General features: G+C 37.8%; 4 protein-coding genes across 9 annotated transcripts; 2 read left to right on the plus strand and 2 right to left on the minus strand.

Annotated features, from left to right (window-relative positions):
* Positions 1-720: 720 nt before the first annotated feature.
* Positions 721-11323, plus strand: LOC137725181 (protein NAP1). Of its 5 annotated transcripts, none has more exons than XM_068463779.2 (24): positions 721-905; positions 1886-2320; positions 2422-2496; positions 2884-2964; positions 3605-3685; positions 3855-3934; positions 4497-4581; positions 4761-4886; positions 4972-5079; positions 5283-5327; positions 5408-5550; positions 5843-5975; positions 6121-6231; positions 6338-6416; positions 6582-6775; positions 7207-7352; positions 7865-7946; positions 8043-8153; positions 8367-8492; positions 8590-8729; positions 8839-8935; positions 9019-10010; positions 10267-10479; positions 10638-11323. In XM_068463779.2, the coding sequence occupies exons 1-24, from the start codon at positions 900-902 to the stop codon at positions 11116-11118; spliced, it is 4170 nt and encodes a 1389-aa protein (XP_068319880.2). In that variant the 5' UTR covers positions 721-899; the 3' UTR covers positions 11119-11323. The 5 variants fall into 5 exon arrangements, with proteins under 5 accessions (XP_068319880.2, XP_088550134.1, XP_088550132.1 ...); XM_088694008.1 differs by having other exon boundaries at positions 729-905; positions 3595-3685; XM_088694006.1 differs by having other exon boundaries at positions 758-897.
* Positions 11324-11561: 238 nt separating this feature from the next.
* SRX (sulfiredoxin) lies at positions 11562-13829 on the minus strand. 2 transcript variants are annotated; one of them, XM_088694010.1, is made up of 6 exons: positions 13699-13829; positions 13258-13427; positions 12760-12804; positions 12206-12239; positions 11944-12037; positions 11562-11851 (listed from the first exon to the last, which is right to left on the minus strand). In XM_088694010.1, the coding sequence occupies exons 1-6, from the start codon at positions 13769-13771 to the stop codon at positions 11836-11838; spliced, it is 432 nt and encodes a 143-aa protein (XP_088550136.1). In that variant the 5' UTR covers positions 13772-13829; the 3' UTR covers positions 11562-11835. The 2 variants fall into 2 exon arrangements, with proteins under 2 accessions (XP_088550136.1, XP_068319881.2); XM_068463780.2 differs by lacking the exon at positions 12760-12804.
* A 31-nt stretch (positions 13830-13860) lies between these two features.
* LOC137725402 (HISTIDINE TRIAD NUCLEOTIDE-BINDING 2) lies at positions 13861-16256 on the plus strand. Its single transcript, XM_068464069.2, has 6 exons — positions 13861-14093; positions 14202-14294; positions 14820-14906; positions 15315-15462; positions 15656-15773; positions 15867-16256. Exons 1-6 carry the CDS (start codon positions 14056-14058, stop codon positions 15932-15934), a joined length of 552 nt encoding a protein of 183 aa, XP_068320170.2. The 5' UTR covers positions 13861-14055; the 3' UTR covers positions 15935-16256.
* LOC137725400 (putative arabinosyltransferase ARAD1) lies at positions 16234-19044 on the minus strand. Its single transcript, XM_068464067.2, has 3 exons — positions 18043-19044; positions 17411-17776; positions 16234-16801 (listed from the first exon to the last, which is right to left on the minus strand). The coding sequence occupies exons 1-3, from the start codon at positions 18997-18999 to the stop codon at positions 16613-16615; spliced, it is 1512 nt and encodes a 503-aa protein (XP_068320168.2). The 5' UTR covers positions 19000-19044; the 3' UTR covers positions 16234-16612.
* Positions 19045-22002: the final 2958 nt, after the last annotated feature.

The raw sequence follows: 22002 nt of genomic DNA on the forward strand, positions 1-22002 counted from the left end.
AGTGTTGATTATGAATGTTTATCAACATAAACATGCATTCCAAAATTTGTGATGCCATTGTACATCCCTAGAATGTCATGTTGCACCTTGAATTTAATATAACTATTTTTTTAGTTAAAAAAAAAAATGGAGCTAGAGTAACTAATATTTAATCCAAGGAAAGAAAAGACATGATTTTTTAATTGTAAGAGCGACATTGGGAAATTAAAGATTTGTGCGAAGTAACGCAAGAGAAAAACATCCTTAATCACTTGAGTTTCAAACCTTGTGCATAAATTGTCACGACTTAAAAAATGTCATTGCCGAGAACAAATTTAAAAAAAAAAAATGTATAAAGAGAAGCGAATAACAATAATCCCAAATTTTCTTTTACCCCTGCTATTATCCCTACAATAATTTGTCTTTTGTATGATATTTGGTACCTTCGAGTTGTAAGGAATTTGTGAAGTTCATGTTTTCTCATAAGGAGAATAATTGAGCAGCGTATGCTATGACATCTTTCGTTCAATCCGTAGGAAGAGTGCATAAATGAGATTGTGTAAATCTTGATTTCTTTTTTATTATTCTAGCTAAAGAAATTCTATTTTTGACAACAAAAAAAGGAGAAGAGGAAAGAAAAGAAACCGACCACGCCTGTCTTAAATAAATAATTACTTGGTAATTAAAAAATTAATCATTTTTTAATTAAATAAATATATTAAACCAAATTCCCAGCTCTCCCTCTCCCTCTCCCACTAGACCAACCACTCCTCTCTCTCTCAAATGCATTCAGTCTCGTAGCGGAGGAGAGCTCCTTCTCAAATCGCAATTCACAGCAGAGAGACGGTCAGATCTGAGCTCCCGATGATCTTCGCCTTCCTCCACCTGCTCCGCCTTTCAAGTTCGCAGCTTTAACTTGTATGCTAGTATGCTACTCTCTCTCTCTCTCTCTCTCTCTCTCTGTATTTGCTCTGTTTGGCTGCCGAGAAAATGCTGGAAAGAAAAAAGGGGAACACAGTCTGCAAACTACAAGTGCATTGACAATGCCCTTGAGTTGAGTGTGCGATCTCCTCTCATTTTCCGAGCAGGCCAAAAGGGGAATTTTTCATTTGCAGTTTTGTGATTCATGTGCTTGATATAGTGTCTGTTTGGTTACAATGGCTAAATGTTCTACATTTCGGGAAATTGTTGTCGCTTTACTAATTTGCTAGCTTAAACTCAATTATTTAGAGGGTTTTGGCTGCTGGTGTATCGAAAAGGAAATAGTCGAGTGCTAGAGGTTTTCTTATTTTGTTGAAGTCTGTTAATCCTTCAATCGGAGCTTTTATTCGTTGCAAAATGAAATATGGAATGGAACCATTCTGCACGAGCAAGCAATAAAGCTTTGTGGTGAACAAAAATTTAATGCTTTAGTACTAAGGAGCTGGAAAGCCGTATTGTTTGAAATGAAAGGAAGATTCTGCCCCTCATTTTGTTGCCCGGAACGTACGAAGAAAATGAATGAAAATGAATGTTAAGTTTCTTTTTCAAATTTTGTTACTTTATTTGTTTATTTTTGTCAATTCATGAAAGGATATGTAGAGCAGGAGAAATTCTAAGAAACAAATAGTAGTTTCACGGTCCATTTGGAGAGATTGATTCCAAAGTTAGGATTTAGTTAACATTGCTTAGTTAAATTATTTGGTTACTCTTTCTATCCCCATATTTCACGGTCCATTTGTTTATTTTTGTCAATTCATATACTCATTTCAAATACATATCAAACAAATTAAATTTGGTTATCTTAAATGTATTCTATGAACTAATTATTTGTAGTTTTACCTGACTAATTTAACATAGATATCAAGTTTAAATCCTTTCTTATTCTTTATAATATTTTGACTTTAAACCAAAACATGAAATGCAGTTTTGTTCTGATTACTCACCAATGGCAAAATCAAGGCAACATTTCTCTAGCCAAGATTCATCACTGTCCCCAACTTCTGTGCGATCCCAAGAATGGGAGGGTCCATCAAGATGGACTGAATATTTGGGTCCAGAGACAACTTCTCCAATGAATTCGAGGAGCTCCAGGAATTCAGGTCCTGATGAACAGGTCCATAGTTCAGGCGGGTCCCACAAAGGCTTGAACATGCAGTGGGTAGTTCAAGTAACTGAAGTGGCAGAAGGTCTTATGGCTAAAATGTATAGGCTGAACCAAATTTTGGATTACCCGGATCCAGTTGGCCATGTATTTTCAGAAGCATTTTGGAAAGCCGGTGTGTTCCCCAACCATCCAAGAATTTGCTTGTTACTCTCAAAGAAGTTCCCTGAACATTATAGCAAACTACAGCTTGAACGCGTAAGAGTGGATTTGTTTTCATTTAAATATTAGATATTCTTTTGTTAGTTAGTGTTACTTCGCTAATTGAATATTGATAATATAGAAAAATATTGATGCAGGTTGATAAGGTTTCTTGGGATGCCTTGCAAGACAATGCAGAACTTCATTTACAAAGCTTGGAACCATGGATCCAGGTATGAATTTAGTATTTTTATTTGCTTCAATTCCTCCATATTCTATAAAAAGCTTTTGCAGAACTATTAGTTTCCAGTGCTTATGTTTTTGGCGATTGACTAAGTTGATGGTAGGTATCACCACAAAGGAGTTAGGTATCAACAATTATTGATGCTGAAAGGCTAAAACCTAATTCTTAATTTGTTGCAAGTTTATCAACAACAGTTTCATGAATGGTTAGTGCAGGAGCTATTGCACAAACAGTTGAAATCATTTATTCTTGTTGGGTGGTGGTGCTTTTGATTTGAGAGATGGTCTGCAAATCGCTGGCTTGCTTCCTATTATAGATTTACTTCGACCACATGTTAGATGCAATAAAATAATAGTTTTTCTTTTTCATGAATCAGCTGCTTGTTGATTTGATGGCATTTCGAGAACAAGCTCTACGACTCATATTGGATCTGAGCAGCACAGTTATTATCTTGTTGGTGAGTCTCATTATCACTTATTTTACCTCTATGAATTATAGGCTTTGGGTGGAACAATGATATTGACATTGTTTTCCCTTTCAAGTTTTAACCCTATACACCGTGCCAAACAAATTGATCTCCAGAAGGATAGGATTGATGCTAAATAGTTATGGTTTTCTGATATCTCTGTCTCATACCCTCACTGATACACGTTGAAGATTGAAAAAGTTGAACAAACCTTGTTTCTTGTTATGTAAGCAAATGGGAGTGTGTAGTGTACAGCAGGGTAGTCTAATTAGTAAGTGTCACGATTCCTGTGGAAACAGATGCATAGTGCTTGTTAGAAGTAGCCGTATGTAAATATAGGTTTGTAGTCAGAAATATTTAAGTTCTGCTCCTCAATGTCTATCTTACACCTTTTTGGCTAACAAATGCAATGTTTCATGTAACTGATTTGATGACATGCAGTAAGGATATGAATTGACAAAAAGCTTCCCACTATATGCATTTGAGTTTTTTAACAAGTGAACAAGTAAATTAAGGTCACATCTCACATTTTACATAGGAGTTTGACAAAATAAACTCAATGCTTGCATTATTCCTTGGATGAAAAGGATTTTACATGGTATCTCTAATAACTTTGCGCAGTATTTTGCAGCCCCATCAGAACTCACTTATACTACATGCATTTATGGATCTCTTTTGTTCCTTTGTCCGCGTGAACCTTTTCTCAGAGAAGGTTAGCTAATTTCCATTCTTCTTCCTTTTTTTTTTTCTCAGTATTGTTTACTGTCCATTTTTTGAGTCTTAATTGGTTTATCTTAACTGGACATGCGTATAGTTAGAAATACGTGTATACATATTACATACATATATTTGCTGTTTTGCTAACACTATGCTTATAACAGATGCCAAGGAAAATGATGCTACAAATGTATAACCTTTTGCATTCCATGTCAAGAGACCGAGATTGTGATTTTTATCATCGGTAGGAACTATTTTTAGTTACAAGTTACTTGTTTTTGTTGCATATCGTTATCATTCATTTTGTTTAATGATTATTCTACTTCCTCTGTTAGAGTATCAGAAAATGTTTAAAAGGAATTCTTGAAATGACTCCATGAACCCGTGGTTAGTGATTATGGGGTCTTCTGCATAACCGAGTATATGGAACTTCAGAGTATTACATTGTTATATTTAGGCATGAATAGGTAGATCTGGTATACCATGTATCATTACATAACCAGAGAACAAAACTCTTTCTTTTTTATTCTTAGAACTTGTGCTTCACTTGTAGCTGTAGCACATCTTTTATTTGCCCCCCAATTAGGCTTGTAAATGAACCGAGTGATTGGCCACCTGTTCATGAGTCAGTTGATCTGAGGCTCAACATGAAGGCTCATGGCAAGCTTGGGCTCTATTGAGCTCATTGTTGACTCAGCTTGATTGCAGCTCTACCCCCAATATGATAGTTATCTTAATGGGAAATCTCTGTTCTTATTGTTCATGCTTAAAACTTCAGGCCTCATGTTTTTTTCTGATGATAATAGGTTGGTTCAGTTTATAGACAGTTATGATCCACCGCTGAAAGGATTAAAAGAAGACCTAAATTTTGTGAGCCCACGTATTGGAGAGGTTAGTTTCTTCTTTAATTTATCACTGGTTTCGATAATTATGTTTTTGTGACCGGGGAAGAAAGAGGAGGTCCCACATTTCCCCCCTTCCCAAACGTCATAATGTATAACAAAAAGGTGTAATTAATAAGTCTAGCACAAACGATTTTATTGCCATTAAATTTCACTTTTCCTTTCCAGGTGCTAGAGGCTGTGGGACCTATTATTTTTCTGTCAACAGATACAAGAAAGCTCAGAAATGAAGGTTTTTTAAGTCCATATCATCCTCGATATCCAGACATACTTACAAATTCTGCTCACCCAATGGTAAGACATTGACAACCTGAATGTTTTCTTAGAGTATTGGTATTGCAAACTGCATTATATGGTTAATGTTATGTTCCATTTCCAGAGAGCTCAGGATCTAGCAAATGTCACCTCTTTTCGTGAATGGGTATTATTTGGGTATCTTGTTTGTCCTGATGAGCTTCTTCGAGTTACTAGCATTGACATTGCTCTGGTAAACCTTACACTGTTTCATTTCTAATTTTTCTTGCCAATATTAATATTCAATAGAATTGAGCATATCTTAAGTGAAAGGGAAGATATGCATATTTGGGCATTTGTTTTAGGAATTTTCTTTAGACAGTATGTGCTTGTTGTTATATTATCATGCATAATGCGTCTTATTCCTTATTTTTATTTCACTTTTGTGGATTTCAGGTCGTATTAAAAGAAAATCTGGTTCTTACTTTGTTCAGGGATGAGGTGATTTTTGCTGTCAGTTTTCTGTCATTGAAATACTTTCACCATTTTCAGTAGTTAAGTGTTGTAACTTGAACATGCAGTATATACTTTTGCATGAGGATTATCAGCTATATGTCCTGCCACTGATTTTAGAATCAAAGAAGATGGCAAAGTCTGGTCGTACGAAGCAAAAAGAAGCAGATCTGGAGTATAGTGTAGCTAAGCAAGTTGAGAAAATGATAAGGTACATTTGGATGGACCATATATCAATCAATGCTTTCCTATATAATGTTCATGTATCCGTATGGTGTCCTATGTCAATCCATGCATCATAGTAACCTGTGGAACTATGAAAGCACTCTTGTAATTGTCCTATACAAGTTCTCATTTGGATGGATCCCATGTTGTGATATCCATATTCATGTTTCAAATATGCATAAGTAGCTCTTAGTTCCCATCAAAAGAACTTTCTTTATGATTGACGATGTTTGTGGTACCATGTACATTGAATATATTAAAATGGTTACTTCATGCAGTGAAGTGCATGAGCAAGCATTACTCTCGTGTGATGCCATTCATCATGAGAGGAGAATATTGCTAAAGCAAGAGATTGGAAGAATGGCGCTTTTCTTCACTGATCAGCCTAGCTTGTTGGCTCCAAACATACAAGTACGTTTTCATTGCAGGATTCTATTAATGTGCTTTTTGAAACGGTATGCTAAACTGCATCTTTTTAAAATTTAAGCTAAAAATTTTGCACAATGATACACTCTAGTACTTGTTGATTATTATGATGATTTGATGTATTCTACAGATGGTATTCTCTGCCTTGGCTTTTGCTCAATGTGAGGTCGTCTGGTATTTCCAACATATTGGGATTGTGTCATCAAAATCAAAAACCACTCGAATGGTACCTGTTGACATAGTAAGCCATATTTTCCCGTATCTATTGAGATCCATCATGATCAGTCTTTTATATTTTAACCTGATAATGATTTGCTTGACTTTAACTTTTGCGATTCCGTTTGCAGGACCCCAGTGATCCAACTATTGGGTTCTTATTAGATGGAATGGACCATCTATGCTGTTTAGTACGCAAGTACATTGCAGGTTAGTTTGAACTTTGTCTGCCGTGCCATTTTTCTGAATAGAGTAAATGTGATAATTTCTATATTAAGAATTCTTCATGTGTATATTTAATAATTTATTCTCAATGGAGGAAATATGATAATTTCTATATGTACTTACTGTATTAAGGTATTTCTTCTTGTGCAGCGATTCGAGGTTATGCATTATCATACCTTTCTTCTTGTGCTGTTAGAATCCGGTCTTTGTTGAATACCCCTGGGATGGTGGCTCTTGACTTAGATTCAAGCTTGAAAGGTCTTTTTCAGCAGATTGTTCAGCACCTTGAAAACATACCAAAACCACAGGGTGAAAATGTATCTGCCATTACATGTGATCTAACTGTAAGACATCTGCATACTATGCTCAATTATCTTTATAATTAATCTCTCCTGGTTTTTGCATGCCGAATAGATATTTCTTGTAGATTCTGATATATCCTTGCTTATGTTTATTTGGCACCTCACTTGGAGATAAAGTTTCCCATTTATTATTTCATCACTTTAATACACATCTAAGTGCTGAAATAGGTGTAGACTACTTGTTGGTTGGTATGAATTAAAAGACTGTAAGGACTATAAAAGTCTATTCACTTTTAGTCGTTTTTACTTTTATTTCTTAGCATATTCTAACTCATCCCTCATGGTATCGCTCTATTTAAATTATCGTTTTGAATATTGTCCTCTTCACTCTAGTATCTTAGTTCTTAAATTATTTAGGTTTTTTATTTTGTTGTACATTTTAAATGAGCGCTAATGTTGTGATTCCTAAGCAGGAATTCCGAAAGGATTGGTTATCAATATTGATGATAGTCACATCTTCCCGATCATCTATAAACATAAGACATTTGGAGAAAGCTACAGTTTCTACTGGGAAAGAAGGCTTATTATCGGAAGGAAATGCTGCATACAATTGGTCCAGGTGCTCCTTCTGACTTGGTTTTGGCCATTATGTGAATTTGTAGTCCATCATTGCAATTAGTTAATTACTTCGACGCAGCTAAACATTCTTACGAGTTGCTAATGTATGGAACAGTTGGAGAAAATGATAATTAAAACCTTATTGGTGATTACTAGTAGCTATTTCTAAGTGATTCCCGTTTGTTCTTGAGTGTTAGTCTTACGATGTATGAGTCTTCTTGGATAGTTAAAGAAAACGCGTGAAGATGTTTTTAACTTTTTTTATATTACATATAGGAGCCAGGGTAGCACAGTGTTTTACCTGAAATGTGAATTTGCTATTGCTCGAGAAGTTAAATAAGATATAAAAGTTTCTCAGTTGATAGTTGACACTGGAAATATCTGTTAAGCAGTTCCTGAAGTAAATAATTGCTTTCAACTTCTAACATTTCTTGATAGATTAACACATGGGTGCACGTGCATTTGAATGTGTCAAAGTGACAATAATAACGTGTTTGTATTTTCTCAAATCAGATGTGTTGACGAACTCGAATCTCAATTATCAAAGCATGCGAGTATTAAGAAGTTGTATTTTTACCATCAGCACCTTACAGCAGTAAGTCTTGCTCTCTTGACCTGTAATTGGTTTGCCAAGCTCCTCTTTACTCTTTAGCATAGAGAATTACTTGATGCAATTAAAATTGTTGAATAGGTCTTCAGGAACACTATGTTTGGCCCAGAAGGGCGCCCACAGCATTGCTGTGCATGGCTTGGCATTGCAAGTAGTTTCCCAGAATGTGCTTCCCCCATTGTTCCAGAAGAGGTGATTCATAAATTCAATTTCCTCCACCTCCCCTTAAAATTTTCTAGAAATATCTACGGTCACAACATGCTATCATAAAAAATTCATTACTGAGTCTTCATTTGTTCAGACAAAATCAAGCATGTTATGATGATGTTACGATAGTATAGCTTAAGTTGTTTCAGCATGTACATGGATGCATGTGACAAGAAATGATCTCTTTACTGCAAGTAGGTAACTAAAATTGGCAGGGATGCTGTCCTTTATGTTGAATCTCTCATTGAATCAATAATGGGAGGACTCGAGGGATTAATCAACATACTTGATTCTGAAGGAGGATTCGGTGCCCTTGAGATCCAGGTAATCAATTTTATCTGATCTAATGTTGAGATACCAGGAAATAAGAAGCAGTTGAATCGGTTATGTTTTACAAAACTAATTTTGTGAAAATTTTCAGCTTCTTCCAGAGCAGGCAGCGTATTATATGAATTATGCATCCAGAGTATCAAATCTTTCAGCTAAATCTCCGAAGGGAGCATCTGGTTTCCCTTTTCCTGGTCAGGAGAGTCATCCTGAAAATAATACTTCTATCAAAATGTAAGTCTGTAATCATCATAGTTTCATGCATAAATGTTTTTCCTTTTTTCAGAGTCACCAATATTTCGACACAGCTAACAGTGCGTTTTCTTTCTCTTGGTAATGGCAGGTTAGAAGCTGCAGTGCAGCGACTGACCAATTTATGCTTGGTTTTGAACGATATGGAGCCGATATGTGTGCTAAACCATGTTTTTGTCTTAAGGGAGGTAAGGCATACTCTTCTTTCTTCAATCATAAGATTACGCGATTCCTGCATTCCACTGAAGTGTACCAATTATTCTATTCACAGTACATGAGAGAATGCATCCTTGGGAACCTTAGGAGGAGATTGCTTTCGGCACTGAAAACTGATACTGATCTCCAACGGCCTTCTGTTCTTGAGTCACTTATTCGGAGACACTTAAGCATAATCCATCTGGCAGAGCAGCATATTAGCATGGACCTAACTCAAGGTATTCGAGAAGTTCTGCTCTCAGAGGCCTTCTCAGGACCAGTTTCTTCTTTGCATTTGTTTGAGAAGCCAGCAGAGCAACACACAGGATCAGCCACTGAGGCTGTTTGCAACTGGTACATTGAAAATATAATCAAGGATATATCTGGCGCTGGAATCCTTTTTGCTCCAATTCACAAATGCTTCAAGAGCACGAGGCCTGTTGGTGGATATTTTGCTGATTCAGTCACTGATATCAAAGAATTGAAGGCCTTTGTTCGGATTTTTGGTGGCTATGGAGTTGACAGGTTAGACAGAATGCTGAAAGAACACACTGCTGCCCTTTTGAATTGTATTGACACATCATTGAGATCGAACCGTGAAGTGCTAGAGGCAGTTGCTGGCAGCCTGCATTCTGGTGACCGAAGGGAAAGAGACGCATCAATAAAGCAGATACTCGATATAGACACCGTGATTGGGTTTTGCGTTCAAGCTGGGCTGGCCTTGGCTTTTGACAGACTTCTAGCTGAAGCTTCTGGAGCTGTGCTCTTAGAAGGTGCGCCCTTGATACATTCGTTGTTGACTGGGATAGCTAAGCATATACCTGAAGAAATACCTGAAAAGATAGAAATCAGGAGATTGAGGGGTGTGGCAAACAACTTTGGTGTAGTCTACGATCATGATTCTCAGTGGGTGAGATTTATCTTAGAAGAGGTTGGATGTGCAAACGATGGTTCATGGAGCTTCTTGCCTTATTTATTTGCCACCTTCATGACTTCTAATATTTGGAATACGACTGCCTTCAACGTGGACACAGGGGGATTCAACAACAATATCCACTGCTTGGCAAGGTGCTCTTGCATTCACTTTTACCATTGGGTAGAATTATATTTTATGCTAGATCTTCTGAATACAAGATGGGATTCTTATGTCCTTGAAGTTCGTAAAGGAAAATTATCCAAACCCATACCTAATCCACTAGTAAAGTTCAATTGGAAAATATCTGTTTATGTAGTTTCTTGGTTCTTCTGTGATCATTAATTTAAGAAATAATCGATATTTTTGCAAAATGTATTAATGCCTGTCATGGGCAAATTTTGTTGGCAGGTGCATTACTGCTGTAATTGCAGGAAGTGAGTTTGTTAGACTGGAGCGTGAGCATCAACAAAGACAATCTGTCTCAAATGGTCATGCTGTCGAAACAGGGGACACTGAAATGCAAAGTCGTTCATCAGCTGAGGCAAGCATAAAATCCACAATGCAGCTCTTCGTCAAATTCTCTGCAGGCATTATACTGGATTCATGGAATGAAACTAACCGGTAAGTTCATTTTTTCTCTTCTCACTTGTTTGTGATTTGAATGCACATAAAGACTGTCATGACAAGATTTCACTTGCTTGCTCATGAGTCATGTACATTGTCTATGATTCTCCTACTTAACCTGCGCAAGCTGCTAATGATTTCAACCTTCTTCACAGATCTCATCTTGTTGCACAGCTAATCTTCCTAGACCAACTTTGTGAGATCTCTCCTTATCTTCCAAGAAGCTCTCTGGAATCCCATGTTCCATACGCCATTCTTCGCTCAATATACAGCCAGTATTACGAAAACTCTCCATCGACACCACTTGCATTACTTAGTGGTTCACCCCGCCATTCACCTGCTGCATCGCTCTCACATTCTTCTCCTGGAGTGCGACATCCCCACGGCGACTCCACTCAGTATGATTCAAGTTATTTCAAGGGATCATCATCCCATGGCCAGGAGTATGATGCTGACAGCGGAAGCTTACGGAGCACAGAAAGCAGGCTGCGGAATGTTCGTCGTTCCGGGCCTTTAGATTACAGCTCAAGCCGTAGTAAACTCAAGTTTGTGGAAGGCTCAACTTCAGGGAGTACCGGCCCCAGCCCGCTACCGAGGTTCGCTGTCTCAAGATCCGGTCCAATATCCTACAAGTGAAAAAAACGAAGTGAACACGAGTTAAGGGGTAAAAGGGATGGTAATTTATCTACTCTGGAATTCTTTCAACGCCTCAGTTATTAGACAGAGAGAGGGGCTAGTTCATACAAATTTTGACAAATTGTATATCTTTATATATATTGTTTCTGTATAAAAATTGCCAATAATATTAAGACAGAAATCAAATTCAATCCTATGCAAGTCATTACTCGGTGCTGGGGCTTCTTTATTCAAGGGAAATGATTTTCGCACAAAGAAACGAGAATGCGGGGTGAAAAAAAGGTGTGTAAAATTCACTTTTATTATTCAACTAGACTAGAAAAAACCAAAACATGTTGGAAACATCTCTTTCATCTCCTTGGAACTCAGCTCTCCTCCAAAACCCTGTACACTACTCTATCTGAAACAAAAAGCGAAGACACGATTATGGCGAGCACACGGAGTGGACATCCCCAATTCCGGGCGACCAGAGTAAACATTCGTCGTTATTTACTATGATTTCAATTTCTGTTTAGTTGAAGAAAAACAAAACCGAGCAACAAAGATTTGCATTGACATCATGGATAACAGCAGCTTCCACACGGTAAAAACCTTGTAAACATTACATATTAATGACAAGATTTTGTATAAACATGTGGAGGCACAAGATACTCGATGTCATAGCTGATTAACTTGGTAAACGCTGCAAATTCACTTCGAAAGACTACCCACCGAGAGTCAGCGGAGGTGATGCCTGCAAGATGCAGAAAAATTATATGTGAATTGATAGAAAGAACACCTAAACCTAAACAATTGAGCACTAAGAAGACTAGGCAACAACATTACCTGAGAGTTTCTTTTGTTCCACGTCTAATTTTGCAACGTATTGTGGGGAGCCCAAGGCGCTGGTGAGCCTCGTAGCGATGACAACCAGAGAAACCTACCAAAACATGACCAAATCGTCAGCTATGATCCTGAAAAACATGTGCGTGCGGATATAAAATTCTGGTACAAACAAATTGGGTCCTGAACAGAGTCCAATGATCTGTAAGGAAGAAATAGAGAGAAAAATAACCCTTCATAGCTTAGAATAGTGATAAGCACGTACCATAATAAACTCCATCGACCTCAAGCACATCAATCTGCATTAGCACGTCAAGTCAGACAAAAGCATATGATCCAGGAATTGAAAGCAGATACTTGCACTCTACAAACGTATACACATTTACACATCAACACATATCCAAAAGTTATTTGCAGCAATTAAGCCGAATCTTTAATGCTCAAAGTCATCTAGCGAGAGATGATCGAAGCATCAAGATGTAATGACAACATACAAAAGCTTAAGCTACCTATGGCCTCGTACCGCATGTTAACTTATCATTACATATTCATGTATCGTATTCTTTATAGAAAGCCTACTTGAGAATGCCTATATATTTCCAACAAAAAAACCTGGAATATTAGTCTCCAAATTATATGTTCTATTTGGTTTTATCCTACATAACTGTAATCCCTGAGTTTCTTGTCAAATAAAATAGCAGAAATAAGTGTAGTTCCTAAGAGAAATTGGAAAAGGAAGAAAGGCAACCTAAGACTGATAAATCATAGCAACAATATTCCACCAACGTGGACCAGAATCTTTCAAGTTAAGACAACTACCTTCATACTCCCTAATGTTTTAGCATGGTTTGGTTCCAACACCAGCTTCAAAGTCGACAATAAGAACAAATTAGTCACAAAGATTTACTCTTTCGATGAACTGAAAACTTCCATTAATCAGCGTGAGGCGCACTATACAATTGCTCACTCGCCCCATGTTATCCTCATTTTCATTCGTTGTTAACTATAACATCCATACTTGGTCGAGCGGAAACTTAAATAATAATCGTATTTGCACATAATAATACTGATATCATCTCAACAAGTCCATTTTCTATGTCTAAGGACAAGCATTGCATTGCATACCACAATTAATAGAACACAGCCAGATATTTAAATTTGAGAAAGGCGGGGTAAGCATGGTACTCAAAAGTGAAAACTTCAAAATAAATCATATGCAAAGCAAATTATTTTCTCTTCACTTTCTAGGAAACCAAACAGAAAGTACAAAACCCAATATAGTAAATTTAAATGTTTGGGGCATTTAGCAGTTCTTACAGGTACTTGAAGGCCAATTTCTTGGATGCTATCCATTAGCTCTTGAACCTTGTTTGGATCGTTACTTCTGGTTCTCATCAATGGCCGCCTTATCTTATCCAGGGGAAGCTCCAGTATCACTGGCCCACCACCACCTCCACTGCTCCCCCCAGAACTCAAAGGAGTAGACCCTGAAAAATTAAATGTTAATCTTCATCAAAGTATCAGTTCAAAACACTTCATCAAAGTATTTTCTTTTGATCAAAACAGTAGTGGGGAAGGGAAGAATCGAACTCGGTACCTCCGAGTGTAAGAGTGAATGCTTGTAAACAGCTAAGTTACTACAAGCCCCTAATTCCCATCAAAGTTAACATTTTTACAAGAGAAAGACTCAAATTAACTAGCCAATTAGCAATAAAATCCATACTCTAATAAAACTAATAGAGGGTTTAATTTTGGTACCATTGGATGAAAGAGAAGCAGAAACAGTGAAGCTTCTCAAGCTGTTTGGAACTTGCATAACAAAGTGAGCCATTTTTCTGTAATCTCTGCACCCTTTTGCAAATAAAGCCTCTTATCTTTTTTCTGTGTATTTATATCTTCCACAAAAAATGAAAAGGGGTTGTGATAGAATAGTCCCTTGACTCTATCAGAGCCGTTGGATGAGACTTTTATTGGTCTTTTTGGACGGTCCAGATGCAGCCCAATTTCCTATATGTTAAATTTTAATTAATTATTTACTTGGGAAATTCCTTTTGTGGGTATTGCATTGCAGAGTGAGCTTAAAAACTTGAGTCTCGAAAGGCAGTGAAAATTCCAATGGCTACTGCTGCAGTCACCTCCTTCTCTCTGTTTAGGTACTTTTTAATTTATTGCTGTTCTTGTTTATATCTGTAATTTTCGATCACTATGTTGGTTTTGGATTTATATTTTTTAGAATTTTTGGTTTTGAAATTTTGGAACAGGAATTGTGCAGCAACAACTGTGAGAGCTTTTGTGACAGTGAAAGCCTCGAACCCCAATTTCACAACTTCCCTTCTTCCTCTCCACTCTCGCAGGTTCTCTCTCTCTCTCTCTCTCTCTCAATTGAAAATTTTTCAAATTTCTCAAATTTCTCAAATTTCATTGCGATATTCTCAACTTTCACCGTAATCTTCACCTGGGTATTTGTTAATTTTTAATTGAAAAATTAAGGATGAGTGAAAGATGGCCCTTTGGATATTCTTTTGTATTTGTTTGAGGAGGTGCCACAAGCACAAGCCTTTTTGTAGAGTAAATTACTGTTGGGGTGTTGTTTGACATTGGTAAACTTTTGGCCTTTCAAGATGTTTGTTGGTCGAAAGTCTCATACTTTTATCTGATTCCGGTGCCAAATCTAATTGTCAGTTGTGTTCTTGTTTAGCTGCAATTGACCTACGCGGTGATCGGTTGTTGAAGAAGTTCTATAATCTTACTATATTAATTTGTTGTTCGTTTGAAAGTGTTATGTATGTGTCATTTGAAACCAACTTCAATGTCTGTTGTGCTTGTCCTTTGGTGACTTGAATATAAGTATATAACTACCTGTCCCGTATGTTTGTTAGATCCCTGTGCCGTGTTAGCGCTACAAACAACGAGGAGGCTACTGCAAAAGTAGCTGCAGTGAATGCCGACACTGGAGCTCCAACAATGTATCATCCGATTCCTTCACCTAGTAAAACTGGTTTGATCTCACATTCAAGTTCATAGCATACCTTTTGAGTCTGGAACTTCCAATTGAACTTATTGAGTTTTAACCCGTCAAAACATGGGAAGTTGGTGCTAAGTTGGAAGGAACTACTGGGGAAATTTTCTCCCAAGTGAGAAAGTGGCAATATTCTTATGTTTCATCTTCATTGATTTTATCTCATTTTTTTTCAAAATTTCATGGAAAAAAACTTATCACAATCATTACTGTCGAATATGCAACGTTATTTTTTTTTTTAAACGTTATTTACTTTGCAGTTTGCACTGAAAATTTGAAATGGGTAAAAGCTGAATGGAAATTTAGTACAGTTAAAACAATGATTTCTTATCAAAGCTTTCCGCATTGTTTGCAGATTTGACAAGATCATAGCTAAGGAAATCCCATCAAGCATTGTATATGAGGATGATCTGGTCCTGGCATTCCGTGATATCAATCCGCAGGCTCCTGTTCACGTTTTAGTCATCCCAAAGTTCAGGGATGGATTAACCGGCCTGGGAAAGGTAATCTCCGGCCTTTTTTTGCCATCGTACATGCCTTTTCTTTCATCATCAATCAATCTTTGTTTTTACTAGTTACTTTTTTCCTGTTAAGACACTATTTTTCAAAGCATGTGTTATGCGTAGCACTTTTAAATGGTTCATAGTCTGCAGAGTGGAAACGCTTTCGTTTGATTTGCGCATTCTGTCATTGCAGGCTGAACTAAGGCACACGGAAATACTAGGCCAACTTCTCCATGCTGCGAAAATTGTGGCTGAGAGAGAAGGTATTCTTGATGGATTTCGTGTGGTTATCAACAATGGTGCAGAAGCATGTAAGTTTCCATCTCCATATCTGTGTGCCTTCCGTCCATGGTTGTGCAATGCTTAGTTGGTCGTTCAATCATTCATGGTCTCGCTCCCTCCAGGTCAATCCGTTTATCATCTCCACTTGCACGTCCTTGGCGGAAGACAGCTGAAATGGCCGCCTGGTTGAAGATCTGAAGCTGATGGCACACCCACAAATTTTAATCTTCATGTGATATGATGAACGTGTTGTGGGGAGTTCCTTACGCAGGATGTTAGAACACTTCGATGAAACGACCAGAAGAGATGAAACGACTAGAAGAGATGATAACCGGAGGCCTTTTACCAAACTCAGTTTGTGTATTGTTTGTTTGAGTCTTGATAATGTGACTGAACTGGAAACATGGTTCTCTTTTGTTTCGGTATATGAATGTTGCCACAAATGGCTGAGATCGCGATGTGTTTACGAATGCAAGGCAAGACAAAAGATGAAACAAATATGATTTTTATTATCTACCAATGTACAAATGAATTAAAAGTTACAAGTAATTTAATTTAACTTCCAGCTGCCGATTCTTCATGACCACAACAGTATCTGCAAGTATAACAAATTGTATAAGGTTCCGGTATCGAAAACCCCCCATCTGTGAAAGAAAGAACTGCGTGTGTCATTCAGCCTTGCTATACCCCGCATAAAGCTGCAGCTTAGAACAAAGTAGCGACCTGCTCATCACTCTTCCGACGATGCATAAGCGAATCCTTAACGGCAAATGGTCGATCCAAGGCTTTCTGATCTATATATGAAGATCCATATGACTGACAGAGTGAGTTCTCAGGTTACTATAGTCTCTCATTGATGAAAGTGGCATCATAGGCTAGTTATAATCCCGGTCTGGTTTGAGCAGGGACACGAGCAGTCTCGCACATTTGAATCCCTCTTGACAAGTCGCCTTTCACGGTTGATTGTCAATTTGATAAAGGGGAGCTTCTGTGCGATCTGGCGCCAGATTTCATTCACTGTTCCATTTGGTTCTCCATATTGAAAATAATGCTTCACCTAAATCACGAAATTCAGATTAGTACGGAAAAGTAATTTCCACTGGCATTACCTGTGCACTGTAATTACTTAATAGATGACAGTAATTTTGTACCATTTTCATACACCAAATTGCGGTCACATAACATGCACAAAAACTTCAATTGTAAAACTCTTATGCATCAACAACACTTTTCCACAAAGTATCCGAGAATTTCAGAGTGGCCACAGAGAGGATTCAGAGTATGTAAGATGTCATGATTTTACCGTGCAGAAGACCTTCCTAGGCACGACAACTCAACTATTTTTTGCCCCCTTCTGTTTTTTTGAAGTGAACAAAAGACAGAAATTGATGCAACTATTCCAGTTCAAAAAGTGAGGACCTAAGTACAGGTTTACATCTCAGACACACTCATATATATGGTCTAACAGATGAGATGCAAATCCTGTATCAGTTTGCATTAGTTTCCCTATGTATGCTCATGTGTTTATATACCTTAGCTTCCTTACAATGCTGAAACAGAATATATAAGTTACAAAAAAAAAAAAAAAACAAGAATTGTAGCAGAATAATAAACAACGGAAAGAAAAGGCAAATCAAATCCCAAAATACAAAGATTTTGGACTAACCTCGTTTAGCTCTGTCTGGTACTCCAGAATTCTCTCAGTGGGGATTTCTCTCAGCATTGAGACTAAGAATCCTGGCTTTAAAGCTGCATTGGATTCTACAAATATTGCTATCTTTCTGTAGTCTATAACATCTTCGAATGGAAGCTCAATGCTATCACTGATTATCACAGGCACACACAAACTAACTATAGAATCAAAAAGTCGACAGGCTGATGGAGTATCACCAGCCGGATTCAAACAGAACTTTGACGTATGCATCCCACGTGTTGCAGCCCGTCGACTCTCTCTGGATTGGGTTCCATGCTTTACTATAACATCCTCTTCATTTTCAAGTAATTGGAAAAGTAAATCACGTATCTTTCCGCCCTGCACAAACACGAAAAAAGCCCCAAAGTCATACATTAGCTCAGGCAGGCAGATAACTGATCCTAATATCAAACATTTACCCCCATAACGTTCCTTGATTCATAATTTCATATTCAAATCCGTAATTCATAGACTTAGATGGCAAGCAGCAATCACACAATGCTTAATAAAAATGCAGCATTTCAAACATACCAACAAGATAGTTCATCATAATAACCAACAAAAATTATCAAGTTAAGAAATTTAGTATGAAAAAGAAAATGTACGTCTTTTCGAAAGCGGTTTCCCATGAAGAACAAAAGGGTGTTCCTTTTCTCGACGCTGATGTCGCCCGTGTAAGTGTTGATGCGGTGAGTGTAAGGCACGATCACGTCCTTCACAAGCGATCCTTGGTCCTCCTTCAACCGCCCAAAATCGCAAACAAGCAGTACACAATTTTTTACTTTGTCAATCACTTTGTATAGAGCATTGGGGTCCGAAGCCATGAGCACATGGTCTCGGCCATTGTTCCTCTTCCAGTACTCCTGCGATTCCAGCCACTCAATCAAGGCCACCTGATTCTCCTCGTCGCTGTACAACGGCTTCTCCGACCGGGAAGCCGATCGCGCCGGGTTAACAATCAGGCTCAATGACGAGAAGAAGGGCACGTAGAACAAGTCTGCCTCTTCCGGATCCAATACCCTCTCAACGGGCGAACCGACCCGTTCCGATTCGGGTTTGAGCAGGTCCCGGAACAGGTACCGCTCACCCATGTGCTGGTGACCCGGGTACTTGAGCTTCGAAACGTCGTCGTCGGGCCGGCCACCGCGAGCCTGCGAATGATGCTCGATGACTCCGTAAGTGAACCGCTTTGGGAGATCGTATAGGTACACTTTAACGGGCTTTCCGGGTAAATTAAGCTGATTTTCCAAGGTAGCAAACACGTCGGAGGAGATCAAATTGGACGCGGAGGAAGATAAGGAGGGGAAGGCGTTCTCGAGCTTGGAAGTGGCGGCGGGAGTGAGGAAGGTGTTGAGGAAAGCGTATAGGACGAGGACACCGACGATGGTGGCGAGGGATTGCTTGAGGAGCGAGGATTTTCGCGCCATTGAGAGGAACCGGGTTAGGGTTTTGCGGCGGAGGGCATCGAGGGAGGTGGAAGAAGGGGCGGGGGGTTTGTTGGCTTTGCTGAATTGGAGTTCACTACTCATCATACCCGTTTTTTTGGGGGCTCGGTGTGCCATGCTAACGTGCGCCAGGGTGTGTACTGGGAGACAGGTTGGTTTCTCTGTGAAAAAATAGAGTACCTAGAATTTGTTAATTGTTATCAGAATTGCATCCTTAAAATAGTGACGTAATTAATAACTTGTGGGAATATTTATTTTCATCATTGAATTATTAGTGCATGTTTTATTTGTAATGTATACAATTGATGGAGGTTGATGGGTGAAAGATAAAGGATTTAGAAAAAACACATTACTTTGATTTTGACATGAATTTTTAATATTCAACATTCAATTTCTCTTGTCGGAACCACCACGGGATGACCTAATGGTTGAAGACAAATTTAATTTAGGGCTTGAAATTTAATTTAGGGTTCGAACTCTAAATTAGGGTTTGTGAAATTTAGCACTTGGGATTTTCCCGTCAAATTTGATTCCTTTGGAGGAAAAATCAAAATCCCAATTCAGGGACTGAGCTAAAACCGAGATTTCATACCGCAAATTCTAAATTTTAGGTTCACCTGCTTAGTTTATTTCTTGATTGATACAGAGTTTCAAGAGAACATGAAAATTCTCTGCAGGCATTATACTGGATTCATGGAATGAAACTAACCGGTAAGTTCATTTTTCTCTTCTCCCTTGTTCGTGATTTGAATGCATGTAAAGATTGTCATGACAAGGTATCACTTGCTTGCTAATTCATGCAAATTTTGACAAATTGCATATCTTTATATATTTTGTTTCTGTATAAAAATTCCCAATAATATTAAGACAGAAATAAAATTCAATCCCATGCAAGTCAATACTCGGCACTGGAGCTTCTTTATTCAAGGGAAATGATTTTCGCACAAAAAAAATAAGAATGCGGGATGAAAAAAAGGTGTGCAAATTTCATTTTTCTTATTTAACTCGACCAGAAAAAACAAAAAATGTTGGAAACATCTCTTTCATCTCCTTGGAACTCAGCACTCCTCCAAAACCCTGTACGCTAAACATTCGTCGTTATTGACTATGATTTCAATTTCTGTTCAGTTGAAGGAAAACAAAACCAAGCAACAAAGATTTGCATTGACACTATGGATAGCAGCAGCTTCCACAGAGAGTCAACCTTGTAAACACTACATGTTATTGACAAGATTTTGTATAAACAAGTGGAGGCACATGATACTCGATGCCATAGCTGATTAACTTGGTAAACGCTAATTCACTCCGAAGGACTGCCCACGGAGAGTCAGCGGAGGTGATGCCTATAAGATGAAGAGAAATTATATGTGAATTGGAAAGAACACCGCAAACTAAATAATTAAGCACTGATAAGACGAGGCAACAACATTACCTGAGAGTTTCTTTTGTTCCACGTCTAATTTTGCAATGTATTGTGGGGAGTCCAAGGCGCTGGTGAGCCTCGTAGCGATGACAACCAGAGAAACCTACCAAAACATGACCAAATCGTGAGCTATGATCCTGAAAAACATGTGCGTGCGGCTATAGTATTCTGGTACAAAAAAATTGGGTCCTGAACGGAGTCCAGTGATTTGTAAGGAAGAATCATAGCTTAGAGAATAGTGAGAAGCACGTACCATAATAAACTCCATCAACCTCAAGCACATCAATCTGCATTAGCAAGTCAAGTCGGACAGAAAGCATACGATCCAGGAATTGAATGCAGATTTTGCAATAAACTTTAAAGTTTGACATGTTTTGACATTGCACTCATGAAGTCCATACTTTCACTCTGCGTAAAAAAGTGTACACATTAAACATCAAGGCATAACCATAAGTTTTTCACAGCTTTGAAGCCGAATCTTTAATGCTCAAAAGTCATCTAGCGAGAGATGATCGAAGCATCCAGACGTAATAACGACAGACAAAAGCTTAAGCTACCCATGACCTTATTCCACATGTAAACTTACCATTACATATTCAGATGCTGTATTCTTTATAGAACGCCTAATATATATCCAACGAAAAAACCTGGAAAATTAGTGTCCAAATTATGTCCAAATTATATGTTCTATTTGGTTTTCTCCTACGAAATACTGTGATTCCTGAGTTTCTTGTCAAACAAAATAGCAGAAATAAATGTAGTTCCTAAGAGAAACTGGAAAGGAAGAAAGGCAATCTAAGACACATAAATCATAGCAACAATAGTCTACCAACTTGGACCAGAATCTTTCAAGTTAAGACAACAACCTTCATACTCCCTATTGTTTTAGTATAGTTTGGTTCCAACACCAACTTCAGAGTTGATAACAAGAAACAAATTAGTCACGAAGGTTTACTCTTTCGAGAAACTGAAAACTTCACAATCATATTCTTTACCCATATTTATCAACAAATAACAATAACAATGATATCCAACATAACAATCCTACATGACGATTAACATTTCCGCTTCATCCATCACATAAATCATCATGTTTCCCACATAAAATCACAATTCATAGCGTGTAACATATTAAAAAATTAACAATGCACAATATTATTCTCTAGAAACATTGCTCAACTAAAATAATCATAATAACAACACTCATATCCAGTGTCATTCCACAATCTCGTCAATTAATCAATTCATGAATCAAAGATGCATGATCTTAGCATTTAATTATGTTAATCAAACAATGTGATAACATATCATTTCACGAATTTAACCAATGAACTCTATATAATTCCCTACTTGGATTATTAATAATAACATGGTAATTCTAATTTGTATTCACATGATCCATTGTGGGTAATTCCCATGCACTTGAATCTAGGGTTCTAGACTAACCTTATGGAAATGAGCAAGAGTAAGGATTCCGGACCACTCAACGGAATCCAACCACATTGGGTTCCGGACCACTCAACGGAACCAAAATATCAATCAGTTTCTCGCAATCTACCCAGACTTGTCGCATGTAAAATCAGTGCCTACATCATGGAAATGGTGCACTGGGCAAATCAGAACTTGGATAAGTTGAGAAGCTCGGGTGAGTGACAATAATACAAGTACGTGATATTCAATAAAAACAAACTAGCGAT

The sequence above is a fragment of the Pyrus communis genome, chromosome 5 (genome assembly GCF_041283825.1).
Source record: "Pyrus communis isolate YQ-2024b chromosome 5, ASM4128382v1, whole genome shotgun sequence".
In the NCBI taxonomy this organism is placed as follows: domain Eukaryota; kingdom Viridiplantae; phylum Streptophyta; class Magnoliopsida; order Rosales; family Rosaceae; genus Pyrus; species Pyrus communis.